The sequence below is a fragment of the Mustela putorius genome, unplaced genomic scaffold, assembly GCF_011764305.1.
Source record: "Mustela putorius furo isolate JIRA1106 unplaced genomic scaffold, ASM1176430v1.1 tig00003909_pilon_pilon_pilon, whole genome shotgun sequence".
Lineage (NCBI taxonomy): Eukaryota > Metazoa > Chordata > Mammalia > Carnivora > Mustelidae > Mustela > Mustela putorius.
Genome location: NW_025422057.1, coordinates 36,790,025 through 36,803,803, shown reverse-complemented (window position 1 = coordinate 36,803,803; position 13,779 = coordinate 36,790,025). Strand labels below are relative to the sequence as shown.

At 39.9% G+C, this 13,779-nt stretch overlaps 1 protein-coding gene across 1 annotated transcript; it reads left to right on the top strand.

The window, feature by feature from the left end:
* On the top strand, positions 1-10,747 carry IFIT5 (interferon induced protein with tetratricopeptide repeats 5). The gene is made up of 2 exons (XM_004749694.2): positions 1-160; positions 7,864-10,747. The coding sequence occupies exons 1-2, from the start codon at positions 156-158 to the stop codon at positions 9,305-9,307; spliced, it is 1,449 nt and encodes a 482-aa protein (XP_004749751.1). The 5' UTR covers positions 1-155; the 3' UTR covers positions 9,308-10,747.
* Positions 10,748-13,779: the final 3,032 nt, after the last annotated feature.

The window sequence follows — 13,779 nt, the reverse complement described above, 5'->3', positions numbered from 1 at the left end:
GGGGCAAGAGCCCACCGCCCGCCCACACTGCCCGCGCACGCGCACACATCCACTCTCGCGCGCGCCCCGCAGCTCCGCAGGCCGGGATTCCAGTCCTGAGGAGAAAGCCCGAGGGTGCTGCAGCCTCCCGGGGCTACACGCAGCGCCCAGCCACCATGAGGTAAAGGCTTTCCCTGCTTCTGCCCCCAGACTGCGTAGGCCTTTGTTTCAAGCAGGTGGTGTTTTTGTTGTTTTGTTTTGTTTTTTTCCCCAGCCCGTTGACCGCACAGTTCCGCGGCCCTTGGAGTGGCCGAGCCCCTCGCGCCCAGCAGCCGGGCGTCGGGTTTGGGGCGTCCTCTCGGGAGCCGCGACTCGGATCCGGGCATCTGGAGTCGGGCCTGGCGGGGATGGTCGCCTAGCGCGCGCTTCCCCGAAGCCCGACCCTCTCCGGTCAGGACTGTCCGGCCGGGGTGGTAGGCTTGGGAGGGGAGCAGGCGACGCTCCCCGGTAGAAGAGCTCCCTGCGGCTCTTCTCAGCGGCGGCGGCGACTGTGCTTGGTTGGCGGCGGCCACCAGGGCCCTTCCAGGCGGCTTCTACGTGGCAGGCGTCTCCTGAGGCCCGTCGCCTTCCTCCCCTTCCCAGCATGGCAGCTGCCATTTCCCCCCGATGTGGGCAGACACGATTTGGCCGCAGCCCTGCAGTTGTCACCTAGGTCGGCTACTGCCATTTTGCCTTTCTGGTTTCTGAGTCTGAGTTCTTCCTTCTTGTGAGCTGCCTTTGTACCGCGTCCCGATTCTTCTTATTCCGCCCAGTCCGCTGTTGGAAGGGTGTGTGTGTGTGTGTGTGTGTGTGTGTGTGGTGTTCTCTTCTGTCTCCTTTACTGCCTTATGGTAGTGGGGTCCTTTTCTCACCCACTTTGTGTCCCCAGGGGCAGGCACCCTGCCCTGTGCGCAATGAGTGAACCGCAGTTATTAAGAAGGATGAGAGGATAAGCCCATGGGCTCCTGAAGCACACAGCCCTTTCTTCGAAATCCTCATTCTGAACACCTACGAGATGGGTGACCCAATGCAAAGTTGCTTAAAACAGAGTTTTAAGTCTGTTTGAGTCTCTTTCTTATACGTACAAATCAATGACCTCCCAATCTTAGGACTGTGGTGTTAGTTGATTGCTTGCTACTTAATATTTGCAAATGTTTATTATTAAGTAAAAAGGAGATTTAATAAGTGCTTCACTTCCAATACCTGTAAGAAGGGAAGGAGGTATCAGGAAGATGTCTGAATAAATGAGAAGAAAAGGGATGGGCCCAATGGTATGCAGGATGGGCTGGAAGAGGGGTGGAACCCACTTGGGGTTTAACTGTACCCCAAGGACAATGAAAGACTGCTCCTTCCTGGCCAAACTCCCCAAATTCCCTAAAGATAAATGTTGCCTCTTCAGACACAATAGCCTCTCTCTGCCAGCTTTCCAGAGACAGAGTTTTGAAAAGTGAAACTTCGCATAGCATCCATTTGGGTTTAAATTCCACAGTCTAGGCAAGGCATTTCAGTGACTGATTATCCCCTTGAGATCTCACAACTACATTCATATTACCTGAGGCAGCCCTCTTCATCGTCCTTGAGCTGGGCTGGTGTAAACTTTGCAACAGAAACGTGTTCATTATACTGTATGGATGGGCAGGGGGCTGGTAAGCCCATTTGCCATGGACCTGGGCAGGTTGTTAAGGGGATGTCTTGCCCATGATTTGAATGCAGTTACACAAGAAAAAGGAACAACTACAAATGGACAGTTATACTGGGTTTCCCAGTCAGGACCATGGGAAACAGCCTAAAACTTACTTTCAAAATCCAAACATGAAGCCAGACAGAGAGCATGCCAAGATATTAAGACAAATGAGATGGGGAAAACTGAAATGGGAGAAAGCCTGGAGCCATTAGCAGAAGGTGAAGAACTAGTAAGAATTCTCTCGTCTGGAATCCAGGTGCTTTTTACACTAAGCCTATACCTTTGGGCTGGACATGCCAGAAACTGCCAGTATATAACTGCATTCATTCAACACATATTTATTTATTGAGCTTCTATTAACTGCCTAGAATAATAGATTCCAGGGACACAGTGCTGGGGACCCAGTGGTGAAAAATATAAAATCAGAACAAGGTCCCTATTCTTATGGGGCTTACATTTAAATGGGGGCAATAGATAAACAATAGATAATTGAGTAATTAACACAATTGAGAAAGTATTAAGAGTTACAAGGAAAATAATGTAATGGCCTAAGATAGTAACCTAGAATGGAGGGGACTATTTTAGATATTTCTGCTATGGGTAGCCTCCTGGGTAGGGAATGTTGGAGCTGAGTTATAGAAAAGAGCTAGTTATGCAAAGATTTAGAAGCAGAAAATTCCCAGGGTAAAATGACCAGGTTTAAAGTCCTTGAACTTGATATGTTCAAGATAGGAAAGTCAAGGTCGAAAACACAGTGAATGAAGAGGAGAGTAGGAGGAGAAAAGGTTGGACAGATAGATAAGGGATCCTTCAGGGACTTAAAGGACGTGGCAAGGACTGGATTAATATCTAAGGTGTTGGGTAGGCATTGGGAGATTTTAAGCAGGAGACCGATATCATCTGGTTTACATTTTCAAAAGTTTAGTTGGACTCTGAGGGGATCAAGAGCCAAAGCTGGAAGACCAGATTTTTGCTCCAGCTCAAAGGAATGGTAATTGTGGTTTAGACTAGTAAAACGGCAGTAAAAATGGAGGAAAGTACTTGGATTTGAGGTTTATCTGGGTGTTAGATTTAACAGGACTTCCAACTGGATTGGATAAGAGGTTGAGAGAAAAAGAAGATCAGATTACTCCTGGATTCTTTGGCCTGTGGAACTTAGAGGTGCCAAAAAAGATTGAGGGGGGAAGAAGCTCAAGGAATCCAGATTTCTGGATTGCTTATGTTTATTTGAGATGCCAACTGAACTAACTGAAGGTGTGAACTGAAAATTCATTAAGTCTAGAATTCAGGGGAGAGATCAGAGATTAGGTTATAAATATGAAATGCTTTTATTTTTTCATTCACTACTACTAATTGTGCAATTAATTCAGTTCTGTAACTTCTGTCACTTTTTGCTATTAGGACAACCCCTTTCCAGTTCCTAAAAGTCTGTTTGATTCAGTTTAAAACATCAAGCTAGTATTTGACTTAAAACACTCTTCTCCTCCTTCCCAACTCCCACCCAATACTGATATAAAGTGCTATACAGAAAGCGAAATGTGATAGACTAGACTAGACTAGACTTTAGCCAAGGTGGTCAGGGGTACACCTCTTTGAAGAGCTGACATTTGAGTCAAGACCAGAATTGTGAGAGTTAAGTAAGCGCTAGAACTCGCTGAGGAAGAGTTCACAAAATGAGGGAAGAAAAAGCCCATGCAGATGCCCTGAGGTAGATACATACTTCGCAGAAGAAGTAACAGTTTTTTTAAAGGCCTGTATGGCTAGAGTGCAGGGAGTGGAAGGAAGGTTGTACAAAATGAGGCTAGAGAAGTAGACATGGGCTGGATGACAAAGGGCATAGCAACAATGATTAAGAGATTGAAGCTGGAGATAAAGTTTTGAATATTAACAATGTATAGTTTCACTTAAGCTTCATGTTCCATCTTTCTTGTAGTTATCCCTGCCTCTCTTCTACAAGCATCATTTTCTCCCTTTCTCCATTCCTATTGGCATATCATAACATATCATTACATTATTAAAAATATTGTGGTTAAAAATTATTTTGACATTTTCATCAGCCTTCCTCCAGATACAGCTCTATTTCTCTAGTTCCTTCATAGTAAAATTCCTTGAGAGAGTGGCCTCTATTCCCCATATCTACTTCTTTACCTCACATTATCTCCTCAACCCACTCCAGTAATTTTTTTTATTTGTTTGTTAAGATGTTATTTATTAATTAGAGAGAGGGAAAGAGAGCACAGGGCATGGGCGTTGGGGGAGCAGAGGGAGAATGAGAAGCGTATTCCCTGCTGAGCAGGGAGCCCAATGCAGGACCCTATCACAGGACTCCAAGATCATGACCCAGGCCAGACACTTAAGCCACTGAGCCACCCAGGCACCCTCCAATAATGTTTTCATCCCTACCTTTATTCTGAAACACTTACCCTGGTCCCCCACAGCTTTACTCCTGCCAAAACAGTGATCTCTTTTCTGTCCTCAATTACTGAATTTCTTAGAATCATTTTGCACATTGAATATTCATCTCTCTTTCTTAAAACATTTTCTTCCTTAGGCTTTCATTGATACCAGATTTCGTAGTTTTCCAGCTCCCTCACTAATGATTCTTTCTTTGTCTCCTTTCCTGATCCTTCTAGTCTACTTGACCTAGAGTGTCTTACAGCTTAGTTTTTTACCTTCTCAGTCTATGCTCACTCCTTAGGTAATCTCATTCTAGATCTTGTGGTTTTAAAGTCCATCTGCATGTCTGTGACTCCTGATTTTATATCCTTAGTTCTAACTTCACTCCTCCTCATCCCCAGTATTATGTTCATTAATATCCAATTTCATACTTGGCATCTTCACTTTGATGTGTAATAGACACCTCAAAATTAACATTTCCATATAGGCCCCTTGATTTGTCCACTCACTTCCTCAAGTCAAAAGCATAGGAATCATCCTGGATTCTCTCTTTTCCTCATGGTCCTCCCCACACCAAATTCATCAGAAAGACCGGTCAGCTCTGCCTCAAATATAACCAATGCAGTCCTCACTAACCCTCCATTTCAACCACAGTGTAAGCTTGCATCATCTCTCCTTAGATTTCCTTGACAACTGCTTTCAAGCCTCTTTTAGGGAGATTTGCTCTCGCCCTGCTCTTTCTATTTTAACCACCTCTCAAATTCCCTGGCAACTTCCCATTTTTTTCTCCTTTTCTGCTTTTTTTTCCCTCTTTATTACCATCTAACATACTCTATATTTTCTTTCTTTCTTTCTTTCTTTTTTTTAAATCTTTTCTTGGCCACCCCACTGCCCTATTAGAATATAAGCTACATGAAGTCAGGGTGCTTTATCTGTTTTAATCACTGCTGTATCCCAGCACTTAGAACATGCCCTCTACATTATACTTCTCAGTTAATCTTGGTTGAACAAATAGCTTCCATATCAGTTTGCAAACTTCCTCTCTTGATCCTTGATTGTTCATTCTCCTCACAGCAGCCAGAGGGATTTTTTAAAAACTTATATCAAACATTATCATTTTTCTACTTGAAAAGTTTCCCCCAGTGGTTTCCCATTGCAGTTAGGGTAAAATTTATGTTCCTTATCATGGACTCCCAAATCCTGCATCATCTGTCCCTGCCTACTACTACACCTCATCTTCTGCTATTCCTCTTTACTATTCTTCAGCCACATTTTTCTTCCTTTGTCCCCTGAACACACCAAGTTTGTTCTCATGTCAAGGCCTTTCCACTCACTGATCTCAGCCCAAACCAGGTTTCCTCATTCTCAACATTATTGACATTTCGGGCTGGATAATTCATTGTTGGGACGGACCTGTGCATTGTAGGATATTTAGCAACATCCCTGGCCCAGTAGGTGCTAGTAGCATTCCTCCAGTGGTGACAACCAACATTACCATATATCCCCTAGGGAGCAAAAAGCACCCTGGTTGAGACCATCTTAGACCATTCTGCCCTCAGATCTTTTATGATTGCCTCCATTTCACTGTTGAGATCTTACTTCAATAGCCCCTTTCTACGAAAGCGGTCCTTTCATAATTATAACTAAAGTACCTTCCCAACCACCACCACTCTTAATTCCATTACTCAGAATTTTTTTCTTAACATTTACTACTACCTGGAATTATGTTGTCTGTTTGTTTTCATATTGATTTTTCTACATATTTGTTTTCCATCAACTCCTTTTGTTTTTTCCCCTCCCAGAATGTAATTGCCAAGGAAAAGACATTTTCTAACTTGTTCAATACTATCCACTACAACTAGGATATTGCCTGACACATATGACATGAAGTGGTCAATAAATGTTTTGATGGCACTATTACTATAATTCCCATAAACATTTATACAACTATATATTTATATTTTACATACAAGGGGATGGGGGTCTTTGTATGCATTCAAAGGAAATAAACACACATTCACATGCACGTACCCTGTATTGTTCAGATACTGTTCATAATTAGGGCATTTTCCTCTGAGAGAAGACTTAAGGAATTTTTAAAATTTATTTTATTTTATTTTTATTTATTTGTCAGACAGAGATCACAAGTAGGCAGAGAGGCAGGCGGGGGTTGGGGGGGTGGGGAGGGGAGAGGCTCCCTGCTGAGCAGAGAGCCCAGTGGGCTCGATTCCAGGACCCTGGGATCATGACCCGAGCTGAAAGAGGCTTTAACCCACTGAGCCACCCAGGCACCCAGGAATTTTTTTTTTCCAATTTTAGTATATGTGCTGCCGAAGCAAGCACAGGAATTTTTTTTTCTTTTTCTATACATTTCTTAATTATGATTAATCATAGATTGAGAAAGTCTTTTTTTTAAGACTTTATTTATTTATTAGAGAGAGAGAGATAACATAAGGGGGGTGGGTGGGGGAGAGGAAGAGGAAGAAGCAGTCTCCCCCACTGAGCAGGGAGCCTGATGTGGGGCTCCTTCCTAGGACCCCGGGATCATGTTCTGGGCCGAAGGCAGATATTTAACCAACTGAGCCACCCAGTCTTTCTTGACTGTCCACACTACCACTATCAGCAAAGCAAAAAAAAATAAAACCAGGTATGTTAATTAGGATTTTGTCAGTTGCTGACAATAGAAACCTAATTTAGAGTGGCTTAAGCAGGAGGTTATTTCTTTAAGTAAATAGGAGTCCAGGGGTAGATAAGGTGATCCAGGCAAGACTGTTTATAGTCACTATCTTAAACTCTGCTTTCCTCTCTATAAGAGAGATGGGGGTCTTTGTATGCACATAAAATGGTCTCAGTAATGAATAAATATTTCCTTGCCCTCCCTTCCCTCTGTATCTTCCTAGTTTCAGAGATAGTGCCTGTAGTGTGCCCTGCAGAGATTACACTGTGCTTTGCACAAAGGGAGCTCAACAAATATTTGTGAAGTGAATTTTAATATAAGTGACAAGGTAATAATAAGCATTAGCTATTGTTGCCTACAATTCTAGAGGTCAGAAGGATGTGGCACTTACATCAAATCTGTTAAGCTTACTAAATTTCCTTGTCCCTTTTCCCCATCTTTCTGGAAATCTGTTAGTCTCCTTTTATCTATCTCAAATTTAATACTTTTCCCCATCTGTTGGTATACCAGTTACTATCTGTTTCTGTGCATTTTCTCTCTGTAGGAGTTCCTTCTTTTCTTTCTTCCTCTCTCTCTTCCTTCCTCCCTCTCTTTTTCCCTTCTTTCCTTCCTCTGTAAAAATGATATATTGGTATGGTTTCTGTGTCTTCTTCAGTGTACTCCTTTTTCTTATTTAGTACCTCTTCTTTCCCTTCCTACTCATAATATAGAAATGGAACTTTTATATTAATTATTGCTATATATATTTATTATTATTAATTTTCAAGGGAAGTAAATAAAACATTTTAAATTCCCTTCTGAAAAATTGGAGGTACTCATGGGTTAGTGACTACCAGAAGGGAATAAATATCCTGTGACATAGATAATCCTGTCATCGCTCCAAAATTGCTTTTGCAATAAATAATGAGGATATTTCTAGAATTTAACTCTACACCAGGGAAACCAGTTTGAAGATATAGAGGACTAGTGCTTTAACTGTAAGATCAAATAAAAGGTAGAATTGTTAAACAAAAAACTGTATATAAGGTTTAAGGATTGATTATTTCCTTCATTTCTTCAAAATTAAAAGGGATTTTATCTTTGACAGTGAAATTCCTAAGGACTCCCTGAAGGCCATCCTGTTGGAGTTAGAATGTCACTTTACATGGAATTTACTTAAGGAAGACATTGATCTGTTTGATGTGGAAGATACAATTGGGCAACAACTTGAATTTCTTACCACAAAATCTAGACTCACTCTTTATAACCTATTGGCCTATGTGAAACACCTGAAAGGCCAAAATAAAGATGCTCTAGAGTGCCTGGAACAAGCAGAAGAAATAATCCGGCAAGAACACTCAGACAAAGAGGAAATACGAAGTCTCGTCACTTGGGGAAACTATGCCTGGGTATATTATCATATGGACCATCTCAAAGAATCTCAGAAGTATATAGACAAGATAGGGAATGTTTGCAAGAAATTGTCCAGTCCTTCTAATTATAAGTTGGAGTGTCCTGAGATTGACTGTGAAAAAGGATGGGCACTCTTGAAATTTGGAGGAAAGTATTACCAAAGGGCTAAAGCAGCTTTTGAGAAGGCTTTGGAAGTTGAACCTGACAATCCAGAATTTAACATCGGCTATGCCATCACAGTGTACCGGCTGGATGATTCTGATAGAGAAGGGTCTATAAAGAGCTTTTCCCTGGGCCCTCTGAGGAAAGCTGTTACCTTGAACCCAGATAACTCCTACATTAAGGTTTTTCTGGCACTGAAGCTTCAAGATGTACATGCAGAAGCTGAAGGGGAAAGGTATATTGAAGAAATCCTGGACCAGATATCATCCCAACCGTATGTCCTTCGTTATGCAGCCAAATTCTACAGGAGAAAAAATTCCTGGGACAAAGCTCTGGAACTTTTGAAAAAGGCTTTGGAGGTGACACCAACCTCTTCCTTCCTGCATCACCAGATGGGACTTTGCTATAGGGCACAAATGATCCAAATCAAGAAGGCCACACGAAACAGACCTAAAGGAAAGGATAAATTGAAAGTTGATGAGCTGATTACATCTGCTATATTTCATTTCAAAGCAGCTGTGGAAAAGGACTCTATGTTTGCATTTGCCTACACGGATCTGGCCAACATGTATGCTGAGGGAGGCCAGTACAGCAATGCTGAAGACGTTTTCCAAAAAGCCCTTCGTCTGGAGAACATAACTGATGATCACAAACATCAGATCCACTATCACTATGGCCGCTTTCAGGAATTTCACTGTAAATCAGAAAGTACTGCTATCCACCATTATTTAGAAGCCTTAAAGGTCAAAGACCGGTCATCCCTACGCACCAAATTGACAAGTGCTCTGAAGAAATTGGCTGTCAAGAGACTCGGTCACAATGCTTCAGATGTGCAGAGTTTAAGTGCGCTAGGGTTTGTTTACAAGCTGGAAGGAGAAAAAAGGCAGGCTGCTGAGTACTATGAGAGGGCCCAAAAGGTAGATCCAGAAAATGAAGAATTCCTTACTGCTCTTTGTGAGCTTCGACTTTCTATTTAAATACATACTCTAGGAAATTAGTTCTAAGCTTTTCTCTCCATTTTGGGTCATTATATTTTTTTGTTTATTATTTTAACCCATTGTTCATTATAGAGCCTTTTTTGTTTTTGGATGGTTATGTACCAAGCATCTCCTTTTTTTAAAAATTAAACTAATATAGTCCACTGAGAAACAAATATTTCAGCTATTGTAACTTTTAAAAATGATATGGCCATTTATACCCTTTATTTTTGCCATTTATAGTAATTTTTGATTAAATGTTATCAAATTTTTCATATTACTCACACAGTGAGTATAATTCTGTATAAACCCTGACACCTAGGTCAGGAATACTCTTTCAGGAGTGCAAAATTATATTAGTTAATCTCTTAAGTATGTAGCTTGCAAAAGATGGACCCTTCCAGTTACAGATGTTTCGACTTTAATGAGAATGTTTAACTCTCAACCTGATAGTCACCTAAAGAATCCTCTTTGTTGAAAGAAGAAAGTTCATAATAATAAAAAAACTTGTCATCTGTGGTGACTTCAATAAAAAGAGAAAAAACAAATAGGGGAAAAAAAAAGACTTCTTCAAATACAGAACTTAAAGGACCCATGAGAAATAACAAATATTATCTCCCAAATTAATTTTACTCCTTCCTATTAAAATTCCAGTATGCTTAGGTTAAAATCATTGAGATAGAAAGCAGGCCAATTGAGAAATTGGGAGAAATGATAAACAAATGGGTAAAATAGATGTCCCTAACCTACATCCTTAGATTACCAAGATTTCTATGATTTGGTTTTGGGTCTGGACTGGATTGTTCTCATACTCCCAATTTCTGGCCTTTGGTTAATTGTTTTATAATTGCAAATTTACTTCTGTGAAGCTTTTTCTTTTGTCTAAAGTTTTCAGATTGACATGTTTTCCTATAGATTCTACAGGAATAGTTAAGGCCTGCTTTCAGTTTTAATATCCATCTTGAAGGGTCAGTGTTTAAGGGCTCTTATCCCAGGGGACATTTTTAATTGTGATGTTGCTAAAAGTAGCTTCTCTAATGTTGTTTCTTTGGTTATATACTACACAATTATATTTACCACCACAGTATTAGCGGAAAGGTGTGCCATGTGATTTAATTCTCCATACCTCTAATGTAGCTCTTAAAACTACTGTATACATATTTGTGTGTTTTTTACTTTTTGTTACTTTTTTAAAAAAATTTTCTATTATGGTTGTGAATATTATAAAAGTAATGAATTCTCATTGTAAAATTTCAAATATAACAGAAGCATATGAGTTTAAAAGTAGGGGCACCCCCCTTTACCCTTCCCTAATTCTACACCAGCATGGTAACCTGTTAACAATTTAATATGTATCCTTCTAGATACTTTTTCTATGCATATTCAAACATACATCCATACTGCAATGTATTTCATAAATTAAAATTTGAAAATCTTTTACTTAGGTCCCTGCTGTTTTTATTTTACTCATTCCGTTTGTTTATTCAAGAAGGGAGAATGGGGAAAGGGAACGATTTTTACCTAAGTACTTCAGAATACTGAAGTCCTGACCTATCAGTAGAAGCATTTGTCACATTTTGCAGCAAATATTTTATTTTGCAACAAGTCATTTTCCCCTATTGAGAATAATGTTGTAATTAAAATTGTGTTCCCAAGTAGAAAATTCACACATAATATAATACAGTTATGATACCAATACAATACAACTATAAGCCTCTATTTAGATATTTAGACTTTAAAGTCTATTAAGTGACTTTAAAATTCTCTAGATATTATAACATACCAATATATAAGAAGTCATAAATACTAATAAAGCATAAAATCACCATATGAAAAATACAACTCTGTAAAATACTGAACTAAAATAAGTATGTTTATAATAACTGTAAATTTTGTCATTAATTGTTCTTGCCTTTCTAAAATGTAAAACTATTAAGAGGTAATTTCATAGAGTCTTGGGTTTAAAAAAAGACCTCAGAGTTCATTTGCCTTTATCAATTAACCTTCAAAACTTAGAGCTTGAATTATCTTCCTAAATGATAATTTCATTTTCAGATAGTCCTTATTCTTACTCATTTGTTTCTTCCATATAACTGAAGACTTTTGGCCTGAAGTTTACACATTTTGGGCTGTCTTTAGGGACCTCAAAGATCTAATCCTTTTGAGAGGTGACATTTTGTATCAGAACTCTTAGTTGCAAATGGCAGAAAACCCAGCTCAAACTGACCTAAGCAAAAATGGGAATGTAATGGCTGTTGTAATTTAATAATCCAGAGGCGGTACTAGTTTTGGATAAATTTGAAGAGATAAGTGAGTCACTAAATATAGATCAGTGGCTATTATTATAAGTCAAGTTATGCTGAGTAGCCATAAACCAAATGTCTACTATATAGGTCTTAAAAGTATTTGAAGAAAATTATTCTATGTACCCTAAGAATCCTTTTAAGATAAACATGCCATTATATTTCACCCCATCCCCATCTACATCATGGTCAGTTTTAGTTCTCTCCAAATTGTCTTTATCCTTTGCTAGTGGTTTGTGCTGAGATTAACTTACTATCCAAAGTGAGGTTTTAGGATTATGGTAGAATGATCCTTTCTTTTTTCTATAAACTATATTTCTATGAATGTAGCCAAAATCAAAATCTCTCCTTGGTATCTACCTATGTGTTATTTTTTCCACATATGCCATTTTAAGGCATCTTTTCCACATCCTATACCTGAGCATTTGGCTTTTGAAAGTATTTTATGTGACTTGGTAGCATTCAGCACTTCAATTCAGATAACCTGTACCTCTTGAAGAGTTTGTATATAAAATGCCAATTGCAAATAACACTAGAGATAGTAGAAAACCCAACTTAAGTTTTCTTTCTAATGGTAACAAAAATAAATCTTGGTGATTTTTTCTTTTTAGATTTTATTTTTTTATTTGAGAGAACAAGTGGAGGGGAGAGGCAGGGGGAGAGGGAGAAACAGGCTCCCTGCTGAGTAGGGGACCTGATGCGGGGCTTGATCCCAGGAATCCAGAATCATGACCTGAGCCAAAGGCAGATGCTTGAATGAGCCACCCAGGCACCCCATAAATCTTGTTTTCAAGCAAGACCTATCCTTAAGCAGTGTGACCAAGACATAATCACTCTCTACTGAGCTCTGATCCATTGGCTCCACTCTGAGAAAGCTCCATCTTTGTGATACTAAGATAGCTGCCACATGTACTCTGTCCAGTGCAGTGGAAAAGAGCATATCTGCTCCCCCAGCCACATAAGAAGTTCAAGTATGCTGTCTTGATAGGACCACCTAAGGTTACATATTATTCTCAGATCAGTTATCATGGCCAGGGAGGAAGTTATCATGCTCATTAGTTAGGCTTGAGACACATAGCTGGCCTTGAAATTGAGGAATAGGGAGAAAATTAACTTCCTGGAAGCAAGTGGATTGTACGGTACAGGGGTGAAATTATCAAGAAAACTGGTATTGGATACTGACAGTGAAAACACCAAGGGTATATAGATTCAAATTAATGTCTTCTTTCCCTACTCCATACAGTTCTCGGTAGCAAGTAAAATATTTCAAAAAGGAGCTAGAGTCATTCTTACCACTGAAGTCCATGGTGAACTTTTTTTTTGTTGGGATTTCAGGGGCTGTGTCTCCTTAGTCTAGTTCTCTTACTCCTTTTTTATTCCTTCAGATCTGCTCTCCATCTCAGCGTCATAGAGGGCTGGCTGGTAAGGGGGTGGTATATGGAAGATGGAGGGAAGAAGTAATACTCACATTGTAGTGATAGCCACTGACTATAACTCAGACAACTTCAGAAAATAAACCAACAGGAGGTATTATGGCCTTTGGATGTGTCTGGAGTACCAAAGATGATCGGGTTAACGGAAATAAAGACATATCCAGTGAAGCTGAGCAGCCCCTGAAAAAGCCATTACCAGCTTATTCACCAGCTTCTGTGAGGTCTCCAGGCCTTGAACATGACTCGTTCAAATTCAAGGTGACAAAGGTAGAGGATAAAAGTAGGTATGGAAAGATCTGAACGTTGAAGGACTAAACCAGGTTACCCGTGTGATCAGCCTGTATGTATACATATATGTATTCTGTGATGGCAAAGACCCATGTAAAAATACTGTTTTTCATTCCCTGTATTAGGCACTTTAGTGTGTCACCTTATTTAACCATCTCAACACCACAAATGAATAAAGCCAGGCTCAGAGAAGTAACATTCTGAAAATCATCTAACTACTAAACTACTAAGTGGTGGGACTAGGATTTAAAACCAGATCTGACCTAATTTATAGTCCACTCTCCATTGTATCAGTGGTTCACAACCTTAACCCTAAATTAGAGTCACTGGTTAAGCTCTTTGGAAATCTAATTCCTGGGGCGCCTGGGTGGCTCAGTGGGTTATAGCCTCTGCCTTTGTCTCTGGTCATGATCCCAGGGTCCTGGGATCAAGCCCCACATTGGGCTCT